The 19,322-nt window shown below is 43.8% G+C and overlaps 1 protein-coding gene across 6 annotated transcripts in view; it reads right to left on the reverse strand.

Moving 5' to 3' along the window:
• Window positions 1–19,322, reverse strand: part of LOC121573745 (RNA-binding protein Musashi homolog 2-like) — a 335,153-nt gene that overhangs the window by 53,235 nt on the left and 262,596 nt on the right. For 4 of the 6 annotated variants that reach the window (XM_041885953.2, XM_041885955.1, XM_041885956.1 and 1 more), the window contains exon 9: window positions 4,160–4,331. In XM_041885953.2, the coding sequence (XP_041741887.1) occupies window positions 4,160–4,331 (172 nt within the window). The remainder of the gene's footprint in view (window positions 1–4,159; window positions 4,332–19,322) is intronic. The other 2 variants (XM_041885957.1, XM_041885954.1) reach the window with 1 other exon arrangement.

The following is a 19,322-nucleotide window of genomic DNA, read 5'->3' on the forward strand; positions in this document are numbered from 1 at the left end:
TGTGGTGCGTGCGTTTGTCTATCACTCTGTGTGTAGCCAGTTGACGTAATAACCGTCTTGTGGGTTGACAGAAATAAACTATATATACAAAAGTATGTGGACACCCCTTCAAATTAGTGGATTCGGCTATTTCAGCCACACCGTTGCTTACAGGCGTATAAAATAGAGCACACATCCATGCAATCTCCATAGACAAACATTGGCATTAGAATGGCCTTACTGAAGAGCTCAGTGACTTTCAACGTGGCACCGTCATGGGACGCCACCTTTCCAACAAGTCAGTTCGTCAAATTTCTGCCCTGCTAGAGCTGCCCCGGTCAACTGTGTGCTGTTATTGTGAAGTGGAAACGTCTAGGAGCAACAACGGCTCAGCCGCGAAGTGGTAGGCCACTCAAGCTCACAGAACGGGACCGCCGAGTGCTGAAGCATGTAGCGAGTAAAAAGTGTTTGTCCTCGGTTGCAGCACTCACTACCGAGTTCCAAACTGCCTCTGGAAGCAATGTCAGCACAATAACTGTTTGTTGGGAGCTTCATGAAATGGGTTTCCATACATGAGCAGCCACACACAATCCTAAGATCACCATGCGCAATGCCAAGCATCGGCTGGAGTGGTGTAAAGCTTTCCGCCATTAGACTCTGGACCAGTGGAAACACGTTCTCTGGAGTGATGAATCACGTTTCACTATCTGGCAGTCCGACGGACAAATCTGGGTTTGGCGGATGCCAGAAGATCGCTACCTGACAGAATGCATAGTGCCAACTGTAAAGTTTGGTGGAGGAGGAATAATGGTCTGGGGCTGTTTTTCATGGTTCGGGCTAGGTCCCTTAGTTCCATTGAAGGGAAATCTTAACGCTACAGCATACAATTACATTCCAGACGATTCTGTGCTTCCAACATTGTGGCAACAGTTTTGGGAAGGCCCTTTCCTTTTTCAGAATGACAATGCCCCCGTGCGCAAAGCGAGGTCCGTACAGAAATGGCTTGTCGAGATCGGTGTGGAAGAACTTGACGGGCCTGCACAGAGCCCCGACCTCAACCCCATCGAACATCTTTGGGATTAATTGCATCGCCGACTGCGAGCCAGGCCTAATCGCCCAACATCAGTGCCGGACCTCACTAATGCGCTTGTGGCTGAATGGAAGCAAGTCCCCGCAGCAATGTTCCAACATCTAGTGGAAAGTCTTCCCAGAAGAGTGGAGGCTGTTATAGCAGCAAAGTGGGGACCAACTCCATATTAATGCCCATGATTTTGGAATGAGATGATTGACGAGCAGGTGTCCACATACCTTTGGTCATGTAGTGTACTTTCCCCAAAACCTTCTCAATTAAATGTTAACTGCAAAGTAGGCTTATCTGGCAGACGTATATCATGAGTAAGTATATCATTTGTATCTATTATTTGTTATTTGCAAACTTTGCAATGGACTGAGCAGCAGCAGTACAGAACCATCACTAGATCGGCACATCAGATGCACATTCCTCACTCACTAGATGCACAATTAAAGGGGAATTACACAAAAATATATGTTCCAGACCTTCTTTCAGACCTAAAAAAAAAAAGTATTCTGATGTTACTTAAGCATTGACATGGACTCAGAACATCCAATTTCGTTGTTTCTCTATGAACAATTCAAATTTTAAGACTGAAAAACTAAACTAATTCTAAAACCAGGAATTTCTTTACTGAGAACATAATTTGGGAAAATATAAAACATAATTTGGGGAAAGAGATCACTGATTTTATAGGGCCCCCCCTTAGTGTTGTTTATTAACTATTCTTTTACCAGGAATATTGACAGAAAACATAGTGCACTACTTTCTCTTGTACACTAAGGACCTGAGGAAGAGTTGCAGGGGAGAGGAGAAGAGAAGAATGTGCCAATTTTAAAGCTAGAAAAAAATGAGTAGCTTGAGACATGTTTAATTTTTTAAAAGTAGCTCTCATGATAGAAAAGTTTGGAGACCACTGATTTAGACTGTACATGTAGAAAATACCATCACCAAAAAACTATGACTGAACCAACCACATGGAGTTCGGTAAAAGCCATAAAAGTGAATGGCGAAGATATTTTAGCCTGTGTGTGTGTGTGCGTGCGCGCGTGCATGCCAGTGTGTGTGTCTGTGTTTGCCCTGAACCTCCTGCTGCAGTGTGGGAGGTAGGTAACTGTGTGCTGACTATCCCAGCAGAGAGCTAAATGAGGCACATCTACATGCCAGGAGTGGGGGGGGGTCAGGGGCTGGTATTTAAAGGGCATGGCGTGAATACTGTTCTGTGGCGCTCTGTTGACACTGGGACTGCTGGCTCAGGACACAGGGAGGGCTACAGCACATCAGGAGCATACAGAGCAGCCGCAGCCATGTGCCCATAGACAGAAAAAAACGATCTCTCATACACACACTCTTTCTCATACACACACTCCAGCATCAGAGCGCCACACTCTCAGACACACATTCACACACAGACAGACAGACAGACAGACATTCAAACAGGACACATATTCAGTCACCCCAATCAGCAGCCTGCATGTGTGTATATGCAACGTGTCATTGTTAAGAGCTGCGGGTGCAAGCATGTACGCACGTACAGATGCTGTATCTTAATTTGATCATCCTGTTGTTGCGGTAATTTTCCTGCACAGCAGGAAATGCAAACGTGTAGTGTATTCATGGTTTAAAAAGGCTTCTAAAGTTTGTAATTTCCACTTTAAAATGTCAGACTTGATTTGCCCTAACAAATAATTTAGCTACCACTCCATTTATTATAATCGACATAACAATTCACATTTCCTGTTGCTGCAGTATTCTTTTCCTGCTGTGTGAAACTGGGTCTAATTAAGATATGGCATCTGTACATAAACACACAAAGGTGTTTTTAACTAGGGGTATCTGAGTCTGAGAAGACAGAAGACAAAAAGAGGGAGGAGAAGAGAAGGAGGAGTAGAGGAGAAGAAGGGGGAGAAGTCATTACTCTGGCGTGTTGAACCTAGCGTCTCTGCCGCCCGCCATCTCAGTAAATAAAGGCTGGAAATAAAGGCTGTCAGTGGATCTGGCCCCGGGGCTGGTTCCAGGCCTTCTTATTTGCGTTATTAATATGCATGCTAATGTACCTATTTTATGGTTCAACAGTTCTGATTCACTTTTAAATCAATTATCCATCTGGTACACACATACTTCGCCCAGGTTCAAATGTGTATTAATTTCAGCAAACATACATCGGGCACAACACAATAAAGATAAATGGCTAGATTAGGTGCAGTAAACAAAGGAACTAGGGACGGGTTTTAATGAGATTTGGCGTATAAGAACCTTACAGTTAAATAATGAGGCTGGCTCTGGGGTTTTTCCAAATGCAAATTATACAAAGGAATGTTTCGCTGTCCTGCTTTTTCCAATTTCATTTAGATAAGAGTGTCTCCAAATAAGTTGGCAGTTAATATTCTCACTTGAGCACTCCGCCGCCTCCTCAGCCCCACTTCTCCCTCCAGAGCACACTGTTTTTCCCCTCCTCCACAGTGACGCATTGATTGATCCGTAATAAGTTCTGAAAAGTTCCCTGCGTTTGTTTAATAGTTCAAACTGAAGAAATCTGGACAGGGAACTACGGTGCTGACAGAACCACTTACGGGGTGTTACCTCCCCTTCTACCATCAGTAAAATCAGTGTCATGCCCTCAGCAACCCCTCTGAGAGGTGAGGTATAGAGAGAGAGAGAGAGAGAGAGAGAGAGAGAGAGAGAGAGAGAGATGGGGAGCTGAATGGTCATTACCCACTGCAGGGGTTACACAGATGGAGTGATGAATCCATAATGACATTACCCCAATTTTCCTCTTTTTATCCTGATAATGTGGTGCCCTGCTCCCTACGCCCAGGACCACCTGGAACTCACCAGCGGCAGAAAAATAGACCACTTGTGGCCACAGAAACGGCACACCTTGGATGAGCTCAATAGGGAGCACCACCCAGTTAATCTGAGTACCTTTTCCTCTATCTCACTGAGACATTAGTTAGACTCCATTTATATCACCAGCACATTGGTTTCCATCTATTACTGTAAGCTATCCATCTAGCTATTTAAAAAACCAATGGTTTGGCCAATTCATCTATTGAGACATGTACTATAGCACAGCTGTTGGAGAGTGAGTGTTAGGGAGTGTGTTACCGTGTGGGACTGAGTAGTGTGCTGGACTGTGCTGGAGTAGTGTTGGTCCATACTCACTCAGCATGCCCATCCCCAGCATGAAGGCATCCATGGTGTAGGGCAGGCCCCTGGCCCTCCCTCGCGTGCCTGGTGGGAACATCACCTCCTTAGGCTGGGCCTTCTTACATTCTACCTGTGGACACAGTGGAAAAGGGGGAACATCAGTCCTACTGACCCCATGGAGGAAGAAGGATGGGACTGGACAGGACATAACCAGATTCCAGTAGATCTCAGAAAAACAATGTTGCTTTTCTCTAAACAGCTCAAGTTTGCGTGTCTGAGGAAAAATCATGTTTGTACTGCACTGAGACAAAGGTCAATCCTCCAGAGTATTCCACTGCCTTTTGAAACTACTGGTGCATCATAACAGCTACAGAAGAGCCTCCCCCAAAAAATTAAGTCTCCATTAAAGGCTGACTGCACTTCCCGATTTGGCCTCATTTTAGATTTGGTTAATTAAGAAATGCTAGCGGCCATGACTGAATTCAAACGTGAGTTGGTTTTGGGGTGTGGTTTGATGTGGGTGTCTCTTGTGTGTGTTCGCAGGTGGGAAGAGTTAGCCAAATTATTCAGCCAATTAGCTTCAGCCTGCTGGTGTGCGACCGTGGCAAAGTTGGTTTGACTTTGGATCAGGGTTTCCGTCAGGAAAATTTGGCGCTGGACAATGTGACCGGCAAGATTTTTTATTTACCGGACATTTGAGACATTTACCAGACATCCATATGCATTGGGTGCGTAACGCATTAGGTCGTCCACCACGGTGCTCAAAATCCCATTTAGATTATTGTAACTAATTTTAACAGAATAGAAATTAGCCTGTAAAATTGTAATAAAATAAAGTAGAATGATGTTCTTATACAGTGCCTTACAAAAGTATTCATCCCCCTTGGCGTTTTTCCTATTTTGTTGCATTACAACCTGTAATTTAAATGGATTTTTATTTTTATTTCATGTAATGGACATACACATAATAGTCCAAATTGGTGAAGTGAAATGAAAAAAACAACTTGTTTCAAAAAATTCTAAAAAATAAATAACGGAAAAGTGGTGCGTGCATATGTATTCACCCCCTTTGCTATGAAGCCCCTAAATAAGATCTGGTACAACCAATTACTTTCAGAAGTCACATAATTTGTTAAATAAAGTCCACCTGTGTGCAATCTAAGTGTCACATGATCTCAGTGTATATACATACACCTGTTCTGAAAGGCCCCAGAGTCTGCAACACCACTAAGCAAGGGGCACCACCAAGCAAGCGGCACCACGAAGACCAAGGAGCTCTCCAAACAGGTCAGGGACAAAGTTGTGGAGAAGTTGGGTTATAAAAAAATATCAGAAACTTTGAACATCCCACGGAGCACCATTAAATCCATTATTAAAAAATTGAAAGAATATGGCACCACAACAAACCTGCCGAGAGGGCCGCCCACCAAAACTCACGGACCAGGCAAGGAGGGCATTAATCAGAGAGGCAACAAAGAGACCAAAGATAACCCTGAAGGAGCTGCCAAGCGCCACAGTGGAGATTGGAGTATCTGTCCATAGGACCACTTTAAGCCGTACACTCCACAGAGCTGGACTTCACGGAAGAGTAGCCAGAAAAAAGCCATTGCTTAAAGAAAACAATAAGCAAACACGTTTGGTGTTCGCCAAAAGGCATGTGGGAGACTCCCCAAACATATGGAAGAAGGTACTCTGGTCAGATGAGACTAAAAGTGAGCTTTTTGGCCATCAAGGAAAATGCTACGTCTGGCGCAAACCCAACACCTCTCATCACCCCAAGAACACCATCTGTGGGGATGATTATCATCGGCATGGACTGGGAAACTGGTCAGAATCGAAGGAATGATGGATGGCGCTAAATACAGGGAAATTCTTGAGGGAAACCTGTTTCAGTCTTCCAGAGATTTGAGACTGGGACGGAGGTTCACCTACCAGCAGGACAATGACCCTAAGCATACTGCTAAAGCAACACTTGAGTGGTTTAAAGGGAAACATTTAAATGTCTTGGAATGGTCTAGTCAAAGCCCAGACCTCAATCCAATTAAGAATCTGTGGTATGACTTAAAGATTGCTGTACACCAGCGGAACCCATCCAACTTGAAGGAGCTGGAGCAGTTTTGGCTTGAAGAATGGGCAAAAACCCCAGTGCCAAGCTTATAGAGACATACCCCAAGATACTTGCAGCTGTAATTGCTGCAAAAGGTGGCTCTACAAAGTATTGATTTTGGGGGGGTGAATAGTTATGCGCGCTCAAGTTTTCCGTTTTTTTGTCTTATTTCTTGTTTGTTTCACAATCAAAAATATTTTGCATCTTCAAAGTGGTAGGCATGTTGTGTAAATCAAATGATACAAACCCCCCAAAAATCCATTTTAATTCCAGTTTGTAAGGCAACAAAATAGGAAAAATGCCAAGCAGGGTAAATACTTTCGCAAGCCACTGTACCAACATGACAGGTTTTTTTGAAAAGCAAAACATTGCCTGTTGCGTCGTCATCCCTGCTATAAATCATAAATGAATATCATTTAAAAATAGAAAAAAACATTTAGCCTAGAAGAGCAAGTCGCCTACACAGTAATAAAACACAACTTCAAAATATAATATTTCTATAATATAATTTGCGAATGACCTGTCCTATAGGCTATTTGTATGAACATTTCAATTAATAAATAACAAGACACAGCTGTTTTCAAATACAATCTAGGCCTCTCTAATTTAATTTAGCTTAGGCATGCACATTTTAATTAGGCCCAATAAATAACAAAACATGGCTGTCTACGTACACCAGGCACATTTGACTTTTCGTAGCAGGTTAGGAGAATTTACGCAGCGGGTTAGGAGAATTAACGTAGCAGGTTAGGAGAATTAGATGAAGGTTAGAAAAAGGGTTAGGGTTAGCTCAAATGCAAGAAACAACAACTTTTGATGTTAATTTGACAAAAGCTGGATCCCTTCTAGCCATGACCGGGCCGGCCCACCCCACTCCCCATTCCGCCTGCAATTCAGCACCACAGCAGCGGAAAGAGGACACTAGGCGGCCACAAAATGAAGAAATTATAAAACTGATGTTTGACAATCAAATTCGATATGTAAATAAACAAAATTCGTTTAAGGCTGGTTCATTGAGAGAAAGATTATGCTCCTGTTCCTGTGAAACTAGGCCTACACCATGCATTTATGAAAGCACGTGTTTCCAAAGCTCAAATTATATCTCACTCATTTTACAGTTCTACTGGATGATAATAAATGTTTATTGGAATTTGAACTATTGTGGGGTCGTGACTCGTGTCATGTGTGATACACGTGGCTTATTGATAACAACTCTGTTTCCTACTTTAGGCAGTTGGCTGCCTAGTGATTGCAACATTGTAAATCTCCGATATGAATAGTTGGCAACAATGTTTCGTTTCCAAGTGCTATTGAATAAGCTCAACAGAAATGCACCAATTGCGCATGATACACATCATTACTCTACTCTATTCTATCAATCCATTCCAAATCTTTATACTATACATGACACAGGGGCGGCAGCAGAACTGCTAGGACCGGGCCTGACAAACACAATAATTTACCTCTAATTTACTTGTGCTTGCAACAGACCTTGGTCTGCTCAAAGTGAGCTGCTGCTGTTGGGACTCAAAACTGTCCAACTCCTTGGAGCAGCTTGCAATGGGCATCAGCCTCGTTACTTTATCTTCAAGAAGACGCCATCTTGAAGCCATCTTTACTCTGTATTGGAGAAAGAATCCCCTCTCTGCGGGCACATTGGAAACGGCAATAATCAACACAATGTAAATGAGACAATATTTTCATGTTGCACAACGATGATGAGACAGCCTACAGGGAAGAGGTCAGAGACCTGGCAGTGTGGACAACAACCTCTCCCTCAACGTCAGCAAGACAAAGGAGATGATCGTGGACTACAGGAAATGGAGGGCCGAGCACGCCACCATCCACATCGACGGGCCTGTTGTGGAACAGGTCGAGACCTTCAAGTTCCTCGGTTTCCACATTACTAAGAAACTATCATGGTCCAAACACATCAACACAGTCGTAAAGAGGGTACGACAACGCCTCTTCCCCCTTAGGAGGCTGAAAAGATTTGGCATGGGTCCTCAGATCCTCAAAAAGTTATACAGCTGCACCATTGAGAGCATCTTGACTGGCTGCATCACCGCTTAGTATGCAACTGTTTGGCATCCGACCACAATGCGCTACAGAGTGTAGTGTGTACGGCCCAGTACATCACTGGGGCCGAGCTCCCTGCCATACAGGACCTATATACCAGGCTGTGTCAGAGGAAGGCCCTAAAAATGGTCAAAGACTCCAGCCACCCAAGTCATAGACTGTTTTCTATTCTACCACACGGCAAGCGGTACCGGAGCGCCAAGTCTAGGTCCAAAAGGCTCCTTAACAGCTTCTACCCCCAAGCCATAAGACTGCTGAACAACCAAATGGCCACCCAGACTATTTACACTACCCCCCCACACATTTTATTTGATAAGATTTTTAGTTTTCTCATTAAATGCTTTCAATATTTGTATATTAATTTCTACAATGTATAGTTGGATTGAGGTTTTTAAGTCATTGACATTTTGAGCTATTGGAATTTGCTATATTTTGTCCCATGTACATTGTGTAATTTACCGATGGTCCCTAACTAGCCCCATAGATATCCAAAGTCAACCCAAATTTACCACGGGCCTTGTGATTGGGTCGTGTGCAGTTGCACTCCGAATTTATGATTACTTTTGTGCTGCCAGCTGTGGGCATGCGGGCAGGATTGAAACAAACCCAACCTTAATTTACGTTGTGATGCAGTCACGACGTAAACTTTGTTTTGGACGAGACAGACTTTATGACTAAAATCATACTATTTAAACTTTGTAGTATATATTGACAGTATAATAAATGTTTCTGACTCATATCAAAACCACACAGGCTGTTTTCTAAATGAGAAGTTGTTTTTTAGGGAAAGTTGCTCTTTAATTATTTTAAAATTACTTCCTGTAGCCACTTCTTATTATGCCACACCACAGTCACCTGTTCATCAGCACCACTGAAAAAGCACCCTCTAGTGGCGAGGCTTTACATCAATTCTAACCCTGGCAAGAGCGTCTTATCATTCAGGAGTAGGCTGACAGAATCCCCCACCATTACTTCCACACAAACACTTCAGACAGCCCCCATCATCTCAGTCAGTGAACGCTTCTGTTTTTCTGTAATTTTATTCAAATTCTTGTCAAGGAAAGAGTAAGATAGAAAGAGACAGCCCATTCCACCTGGAGCGTGCTCTCTCTCTGTCTCTCTCTCTGTCTCTCTCTCTGTCTCTCTCTCTGTCTCTCTCCCTCTCTCTCTCTCTCTCTCTCTCTCTCTCTGTCTCTCTCTCTGTCTCTCTCTCTGTCTCTCTCTCTGTCTCTCTCTCTCTCTGTCTCTCTCTCTCTCTCTCTCTCTCTGTCTCTCTCTCTCTCTCTCTCTCTCTCTCTCTCTCTCTCTGTCTCTCTCTCTGTCTCTCTCTCTCTCTCTCTCTCTCTCTGTCTCTCTCTCTGTCTCTCTCTCTCTGTCTCTCTCTCTGTCTCTCTCTCTCTCTCTCTCTCTGTCTCTCTCTCTCTCTGTCTCTCTCTCTGTCTCTCTCTCTCTCTCTCTCTCCCTCCCTCTCCCTCTCTATCTCCCTCTCTCTCTCTCTCTCTGTCTCTGTCTCTCTCTCTCTCTGTCTCTCTCTCTCTCTCTCTCTCTCTCTCTCTCTCTCTCTCTCTCTCTCTCTCTCTCTCTCTCTCTCTCTCTCTCTCTCTCTCTCTCTCTCTCTCTCTCTCCTGCCATCTCCTCTCTGCTCTCATACACACTTTGTTCTACCCTCTTAAGATTGACATGACATAGAGTACATATACATATGTTTACATATACATAGCATATATAGAGCATATTTAGACCTGTCACATCTCCCCGCTGATATGCATAGTGTAGGAGGAGGATATATATATCAGCGGGGAGATGTGACAGGTCTAAATATGCTGTATATATGCTATGTAAACATATGTACTGTATATGTACTCTATGTCAACACCACTGAGAGAAATACATCAAGTGCTCTCGCTAAAGAGTATGCATGCAGACATATCTGCATAGACATATAAAAACATGAGACCACACACACACACACATCCACACACATGGGCACACACACACACACACACACACACACACACACACACACACACACACACACACACACACACACACACACACACACACACACACACACACACACACACACACACATACACACAACACACACAACACACACACACAAACTCAGAAGCTTCACAATCTCATCCATCCTTCAGAGAGGAGCAGCTGGGGTAAACAGAGCAGGACCTGTCTAGGAGGGGTGTATGTGGTGGTGGTTGTGGTGGTGGGGGAGGGATCAGACCAGAAATAACATTCCACTCTTACAGACTGATAGGGAAAAGGAGATGGGGTGAGAGGTTTTCATCCACACCAGTGAGAAAGTCATCTCCAGCTTTATCCTATTTACCACACATCTATCTGAGCTTTATAAATATACAGGAGTGTGCATGTCTGTGTTGGGCTGACAGAGCTGGCGTGTCTGTGCCGTTTGTCTATCGCCTGCTCTTCTCTTTGGTAGGCCGAGCCTGTTCACCGCGCCGCACAATCTGTCTGCTCCACTGCCTGCCTGGGCTCTAGGCCTGTCCATCTGTTTGTCTGTCTGCCTCCTGGCTTCGTGTCTACCCAAAAGCCTCAGCTTTAACAGGGTCTCCCTCTCCCTGCTGCTATTCACATCCACATGCATGACATCCAGCCCACTGCTCAAGACAAGCTGCTTCTCCTCTGCTGAGTTGGATAACACAGCACAGTGCAGGTAGACCCCAGCATCCATATAAATGACCAGGGCTGCACCTCTGCTCTGCTCTGACAGGCTCCTGGCAAATATCACTATTCCTCCACTGATCCTCCAATGTAGAAACAGCCTGGTATTATACAGTGTTATTTTACAATATGAGTTGCTGAGTTAGAATAAAAGGTTGCTGTGTTAGAATGATAATTGTGGTGCCCAAGTGTGAGAGGTTGCTGCTTGCTGTGTTTGAATTAGCGCTGTGCTGTACAAGTGTGAGAGGTTCGCTATCTCCAGAGGAGAAGTTGCCGTGTAAGACCGCTAAGATCTGTGGCTGTTGGAGGGCCAATCGATTAAAGAAAGCAGAGGCAACTGAAACACTCTGTCCCTTCGTTTGCTGAAAAACACTTTGTAGCTGTCACAGGGCTCCTGTCCTCTTGGCTAGCGACACCGCTCCGTTCTCTCAGCCCCATTTGTGCCTCTCTACCCTTTCTACCCTGCGAGAGCGTCAATTTTCAGACTGCCATCATTTTCCAATCAAAGCAAATGGGGGGTTAAATACCTGTAACGTGTGGGATGGGGTGAGCAGAGCAGGAGAGTGCAGTAGCGGCCTAATTGTCATGGAACGACCTACTGAGTGAACAGGAACCAGGCGGGACAAATAGGACAATTAAAAGTCTCTACACACTGACTGGGGCTCACACACCTACACACTGACTGGGGCTCACACACCTACACACTGACTGGGGCTCACACACCTACACACTGACTGGGGCTCACACACCTACACACTGACTGGGGCTCATACATTTACACACTGACAGGGGCTCACACACCTACACACTGACTGGGGCTCACACACTTACACACTGACTGGGGCTCACACACCTACACACTGACTGGGGCTCACACACCTACACACTGACTGGGGCTCACACACCTACACACTGACTGGGGCTCACACACCTACACACTGACAGGGGCTCACACACCTACACACTGACTGGGGCTCACACACCTACACACTGACTGGGGCTCACACACCTACACACTGACTGGGGCTCACACACCTACACACTGACAGGGGCTCCACACCTACACACTGACTGGGGCTCACACACCTACACACTGACTGGGGCTCACACACCTACACACTGACTGGGGCTCACACACCTACACACTGACAGGGGCTCACACACCTACACACTGACTGGGGCTCACACACCTACACACTGACAGGGGCTCACACACCTACACACTGACTGGGGCTCACACACCTACACACTGACTGGGGCTCACACACCTACACACTGACTGGGGCTCACACACCTACACACTGACTGGGGCTCACACACCTACACACTGACAGGGGCTCACACACCTACACACTGACTGGGGCTCACACACCTACACACTGACAGGGGCTCACACACCTACACACTGACTGGGGCTCACACACCTACACACTGACAGGGGCTCACACACCTACACACTGACTGGGGCTCACACACTTACACACTGACTGGGGCTCACACACCTACACACTGACTGGGGCTCCAACACTTACACACTGACTGGGGCTCACACACTTACACACTGACTGGGGCTCACAATGGGGGATTAGGTGGCTGGGTGGTGTTCAGCTGGATAGCAGCTCAGGACCAAGCACAGGAAGTGCCTGGTAAAGGTAGGTCGCCTAGCGGTTAGAGCGTTGGGCCAGTCACCGAAAAATAGCTAGTTTGAATCCCTGAGCTGACAAGGCAAAAAATCTGTTGATGTGCCCTTGAGCAAGGCACTTAACCCTAATTGCTCCAGTGTCACTTTTGATAATGGCAGACCCTGGCCATGACCCCACTGTCCGAGGTTGTCTCAAGGGTAGTTGGGAAATGCAAAAAAAAACATTTCCAATTAATACACAGTTGTGCATGTGTGAAATAGGACAAATATAAGCACCCACCAAATTATTATTATAATTAGGTACACTCCTCTCCCCTCCCCACTGGCTCCAGTCCCTTCACCACCATACACACTACACTGCCCACTGTCACATCCAGGTAGCTGGGCCATCCACCAACCACATGGGCTGGGTGGGAGTGAATCCCCGGGCTAGCTGCCATGAGTCAGTCAGGACTGGTTGGAGTGTGTTTGTTATTCAGGGGGATAGCTCTCCTCTCCTCTCCTGTCGTCTGTAAAAAATTAGCCGGGAGCTTGGCGGTGAGTGTGCGAGGGCTGTCATGTCACACACAGAAAGACATGGAGGATGAGATGGGCCAAGAGAAGAGTTCACTACTCAGACCTGAGACTCTCAATCAGGCTCCCTCAGAGCATCCACTTCCCTCCTGAACACACACAAACACCAAACACACACACACACACACACACACACACACACACACACACACACACACACACACACACACACACACACACACACACACACACACAAACACACACACACACACACACACACACAGACAACTCCACTATCTATAGGCCACAAGCATAGGCTTTTTGATCCTCATTATAGTGCTGCTACGACTGCCCAGTTAGATAAAGGCGTATTAGTAAGCATCACCATCTCTGAAACACAGCTGACTCCATGCCAGACTGAGAGGGCAGGAGTTAACCAGTGGTCGTGACCTTCACAATAGATCTCTCATTCACATTAACATTGTGGGTGTTGTGGGGAGGTGTATGGGCGGGTCAGCCCTGTATCAGCCCTGTATCATCCCTGTATCATCCCTGTATCAGGCCTGTATCATCCCTGTATCAGCCCTGTATCAGGCCTGTATCATCCCTGTATCAGGCCTGTATCATCCCTGTATCAGGCCTGTATCATCCCTGTATCATCCCTGTATCAGCCCTGTATCAGGCCTGTATCAGGCCTGCAGCCATGCTTTCCACTGGGATGCACTACAGAGTGGATTATATCAGTCTACTTAAAAGAGCTAGCACGCTGGAGAAAGGAAACGTCATGAATCATCCACTATAGCCTTCCAAGTCCCAGCTGAACAGTAAAAAGCAGTGATGGTATGAAAATGTCAGTCAGCTGAGTGATGCCAAGCCTGTGGGCACAGGGCATGGGATTATTAACTTATGAAAAATGAGCTCACAGCCATAAGACTGCTGAATATTGACAATGAAGGTTGTTTAAAGGGTGAAATTAGTTATAACTCAGTGCAAACGTCATCACACTTTAACAGGGTTGATTCAGGACATTCGGACATTTACATTTACATTTGAGTAATTTAGCAGACACTCTTATCCAGAGCGACTTACAATTAGTGCATTCATCTGAAAATAGGTGGGACAACCACATATCACAGTCATAGTAAGTAAATTTTTCTTCAAGAAAGTAGCTATCACCAAAGTCAGAACTAGTAAAAAAATGTTGAGTGCGAGTGTTAGTTCACGAAAGGCATCGTCTTTTGTCCCTCTTGTTTTGGAGCGTCGGGGTGCAGTGGGATTATTTAAGATACTCTTTGAAGAGGTAGGATTTCAGATGTTTTCGGAAGATGGGCAGGGCCTCTACTGTCCTAGCTTCAGGGGGAAGCTGGTTCCACCATTGGGGTGGCAGAACAGAGAAGAGTTTGGACTGGGCTGAGCGCGAGCTGACACCCCGTAAAGGGTGGGAGGGCCAAGAGACCAGAGGTGTCAGAATGGAGTGCTCGGGTTGGGGTGTAGGGTTTAAGCATAGCATGAAAGGGAGGGGCAGGTCCTCTTGCTGCTCCGTAGGCAAGTACCGCAAGCTTTGACTGGAAGCCAATGGAGTGTACGGAGAAGCGGGGTGACATGGGAGAACTTGGGAAGGTTGAACACCAGGCGGGCTGCAGAATTCTGGATAAGTTGCACCAACAGAATCAGACGCAATTTGTGTATAGAGTACAAAAGTGTTTTTTTACGACACAGTCAAAAACAATGCTATATTCTTAGAAAAAAGGTGCTATCTAGAACCTAAAAGGGTTCTTCGGCTGTCCCCATAGGAGAACCCTTTGAAGAACCCTTTTTGGTTACATGTAGAACCCTTTTGGTTCCAGGTAGAACACTTTTGGGTTCAAGGTAGTACCCTTTCCACAAAAGGTTCTACATGGAACCCATAAAGGTTCTTTCTGGAACCAAAAAGGGTTATCCTATTGGGAGAAAAAAAATCCAAGAGTGTAGCTTACATAATGAGTCTATTATTTACACATGAAATGGAAGTGGAATATAACTTGGTAAAACAGGCAGCTTCTGTTTCTTCATTTTTCAGTCTGTGTTGCATTTAGTTGCAGTCATTGCAGCTAAAGGTGGCACAACCAGTGTAAGGGGGCAACTACTTTTTCACAGAGGGGCATTGGGCGTTGCATAACTTTACTTATTAAATCAATTAATTATTTATCAAAATGTTGTGTTATTTGTTCACTCAGGTTCCCTTTAGCTAATATTAGGTTTTGGTTGAAGATCTGATCACATTCAGTGTAAAAACAATATGCAGAAATAGAGAAAATCAGAAAGGATTTCATTGATGAAACTACTTTACACCCACAGCACTGTTATTGACCTTTTTATTAATATAACTATTTTTAAATGTTTTTAACATACTGTATGTTCTATGTTTCAACTGAACTTTAAGTGACTGTCTTACAGCATACATGTAAATGTTGGATCTATCACTGGCTTTCATTATATGGCTGTAATTCTTATGTCCATATACACACTAGCAGTATAGCAGTATGAAATGGGTTTTGAGTTTGACACAGTCAAGATGTATTACAGAACATGAAGACCGCCCGGTATGTAACTGAAATTCTGGTACCTTCCACAGTGATATAGGACAGGGTTCCCCATCTGGCAGCCCGCTGTCAGATCTTTTAAAATATATTTTTAAATATTGTTGGATATAAAATACTCTAAATACACCAGCAAATCAGCTCAAAGTGATTTTAATTTTGGAAATCTGTTCCAAAGTATTCCTATGCATAATATAGAGATATACAGTGCCTTCAGAAAGTATTCATACCCCTTGACATATTCCACACTTTGTTGTGTTACAGCCTGAATTCAAAATGGATTCAATAGATTGTTTCCATTACCAATCTACAAACAATACCTCAAATTCTAGCAAAATGTATAGCGCATAGAATTAAAAAGGTATTGTCAGACATTATTCATTCTAATCAGACAGGTTTTTTACATGGACGATACATTGGAGATAATATAAGGCAAGTACTGGAAACAATAGAACACTATGAAAAATCTGGGAAACCAGGCCTGCTATTCATAGCAGACTTTGAAAAGGCATTTGATAAAGTACGACTGAAGTTTATATATAAATGCCTGGAGCATTTCAATTTTGGAGAATCTCTTATAAAAAAAAAAAGTATTTATTTATTTAACCTTTATTTAACCAGGTAAGCCAGTTGAGAACAAGTTCTCATTTACAACTGCGACCTGGCCAAGATAAAGCAAAGCAGTTCGATAAAAACAACAACACGGAGTTACATATGGAATAAACAAAACGTACAGTCAATAACACAATAGAAAATCTATATACAGTGTGTGCAAATGTAGTAGTCCTCTGTAGCTCAATTGGTAGAGCATGGCGCTTGTAACGCCAGGGTAGTGGGTTCGATCCCTGGGACCACCCATACGTAAAAATGTATGCACGCATGACTGTAAGTCGCTTTGGATAAAAGCGTCTGCTAAATGGCATATTATTATTATATTATTATTAGTAAGTTATGGAGGTAAGACAATAAATAGGCCATAGTGCAAAATAATTTTTATTTAGTATTAACACTGGAGTGATAGATGTGCAGAAGATGGTGTGCAAATAGAGATACTGGGGTGCAAATTAGCAAAATAATTAACAATGTAAATAACAATATGGGGATGAGGTAGTTGGGTGGGCTAATTACAGATGGGCTGTGTACAGGTGCAGTGATCGGTAAGCTGCTCTGACAACTGATGCTTAAAGTTAGTGAGGGAGATAAGTGTCTCCAGCTTCAGATATTTTTGCAGTTAGTTCCAGTCATTTGCAGCAGAGAACTGGAAGGAATGGCGGCCAAAGGAGGTGTTGGCTTTGGGGATGACCAGTGAGATATACCTGCTGGAACGCATACTACGGGTGGGTGTTGCTATGTTGACCAATGATCTAAGATAAGGCGGGATTTGCCTAGAAGTGATTTATAGATGACCTGGAGTCAGTGGGTTTGGCGACAAATATGTAGTGATGGTGGGTAGTATATTCGGAGAGTACGACCCTGCCTTACACAGGAAGCGGCACAGGTCCTAATCCAGGCACTTGTCATCTCCCGTCTGGATTACTGCAACTCGCTGTTGGCTGGGCTCCCTGCCTGTGCCATTAAACCCCTACAACTCATCCAAAATGCCGCAGCCCGTCTGGTGTTCAACCTTCCCAAGTTCTCTCACGTCACCCCGCTCCTCCACACACTCCACTGGCTTCCAGTTGAAGCTCGCATCTGCTACAAGACCATGGTGCTTGCCTACGGAGCTGTGAGGGGAACGGCACCTCCGTACCTTCAGGCTCTGATCAGTCCCTACACCCAAACGAGGGCATTGCGTTCATCCACCTCTGGCCTGCTGGCTCCCCTACCTCTGCGGAAGCATAGTTCCCGCTCAGCCCAGTCAAAACTGTTCGCTGCTCTGGCACCCCAATGGTGGAACAAGCTCCCTCACGATGCCAGGACAGCGGAGTCACTCACCACCTTCCGGAGACATTTGAAACCCCACCTCTTTAAGGAATACCTGGGATAGGATAAAGTAATCCTTCTACCCCCCCCTTACCCCAACCCAAAAAAAAAAAATTTGCAGACAAAATGTACTATATTACGTATTAGATCACTAAAAAAATCAAAATTTTACATGACCATGTAGTTTACCAATAAAATGGTCTGATGGTGATGTGGATATACTCGGAATACATATCCCAAATGAAATAAATGATCTTACTCCAATACATTTTAATAGAAAGTTAGCAAAAATAGATAAGATCTTGCTACCATGGAAAGGTAAATACCTGTCTATTTGTGGAAAAATCACCCTGATTAACTCTTTAGTATTATCCCAGTTTACCTATTTGCTTATGGTCTTGCCTACGCCTAGAGAACAGTTTTTTAAAATTATATGATGAAGAAATATTCCATTTTATTTGGAACGGCAAGCCAGACAAAAATAAACGGGCCTATTTATATAATGAATATGAATTCAGAGGACAGAAATTATTAAATATTAAAGCATTAGACCTATCACTAAAAGCTTCAGTCATACAAAAGTTATACTTAAATCCGAACTGGTTCTCTAGCAAATTAGTAAGATTGTCTCACCCCATGTTCAAGAATGGCCTTTTTCCCTTTATTCAGATTACAACCTCTCACTTTAAGTTATTTGAAAAGGAAATCATCTCCCAAATATCACTATTTCTTAACAAGCCATAGAAAGTTGGTTGCAATTTCAATTTAATCCTCCAGAAACGACAGAACAAATAATGCAACAAATATTGTGGTTAAACTCATGTATACTAATTGATAAAAAAACATTATTTAAAAAAAAATTAAAAAAAATAAGGTATAATCTTCATAAATGATATCATAAGTAGGACTGATGGAGTTATGTCGCACAAGCAGCTAACAAAAACATATGGAAATGTCTGCTCTACCCAAAATTACAACCAAATAATTGCAGCATTACTGCAAAAATGGAAGAGGAAAGTGTAAGGTAGGAAAAAGTAAGGAACTTATCTGTCGGCCCTGCATTAAAGAACATAATTGGTTAAAGAAAATTGTGATAAATAAAAAAGTATACCAGTTTCATTTAAGGATCAAAGGATTGACAGCCGTCCCATATAGATTGCAAAATAGTTGGGAAGAGATTTTTGACATACCGATTCCATGGCATAGTGTTTATGAACCATGGCATAGTGTTTTGAATCCAACAACGCTGGATTCAAAACTTAGAATTGTTCAATTTAAATTATTATACCAAATTCTGACCAGAATGTTATTTATATGGGGGATACAATCTTCCCAGCTCTGCAGATTTTGCTGCGAAGAGACAGAATCATTAGATCATTTGTTTTGGTACTGTCCATTTGTAGCTTGTTTTTGGACACAGGTCCAGGAATGGTTGAAGGATTGTAATATTTACCTGGAGCTAACCCTGCAGATAGCACTACTGGGTGATCTGAAAGGTCATAGTCAATCGATCAATAATATAATAATACTTTTAGCAAAAATGTTTATTTTCAATTTACAAGCTGTAGAAACAATGTG

Source organism: Coregonus clupeaformis, chromosome 9 (assembly GCF_020615455.1).
Source record: "Coregonus clupeaformis isolate EN_2021a chromosome 9, ASM2061545v1, whole genome shotgun sequence".
Taxonomy (NCBI): Eukaryota; Metazoa; Chordata; class Actinopteri; order Salmoniformes; family Salmonidae; genus Coregonus; species Coregonus clupeaformis.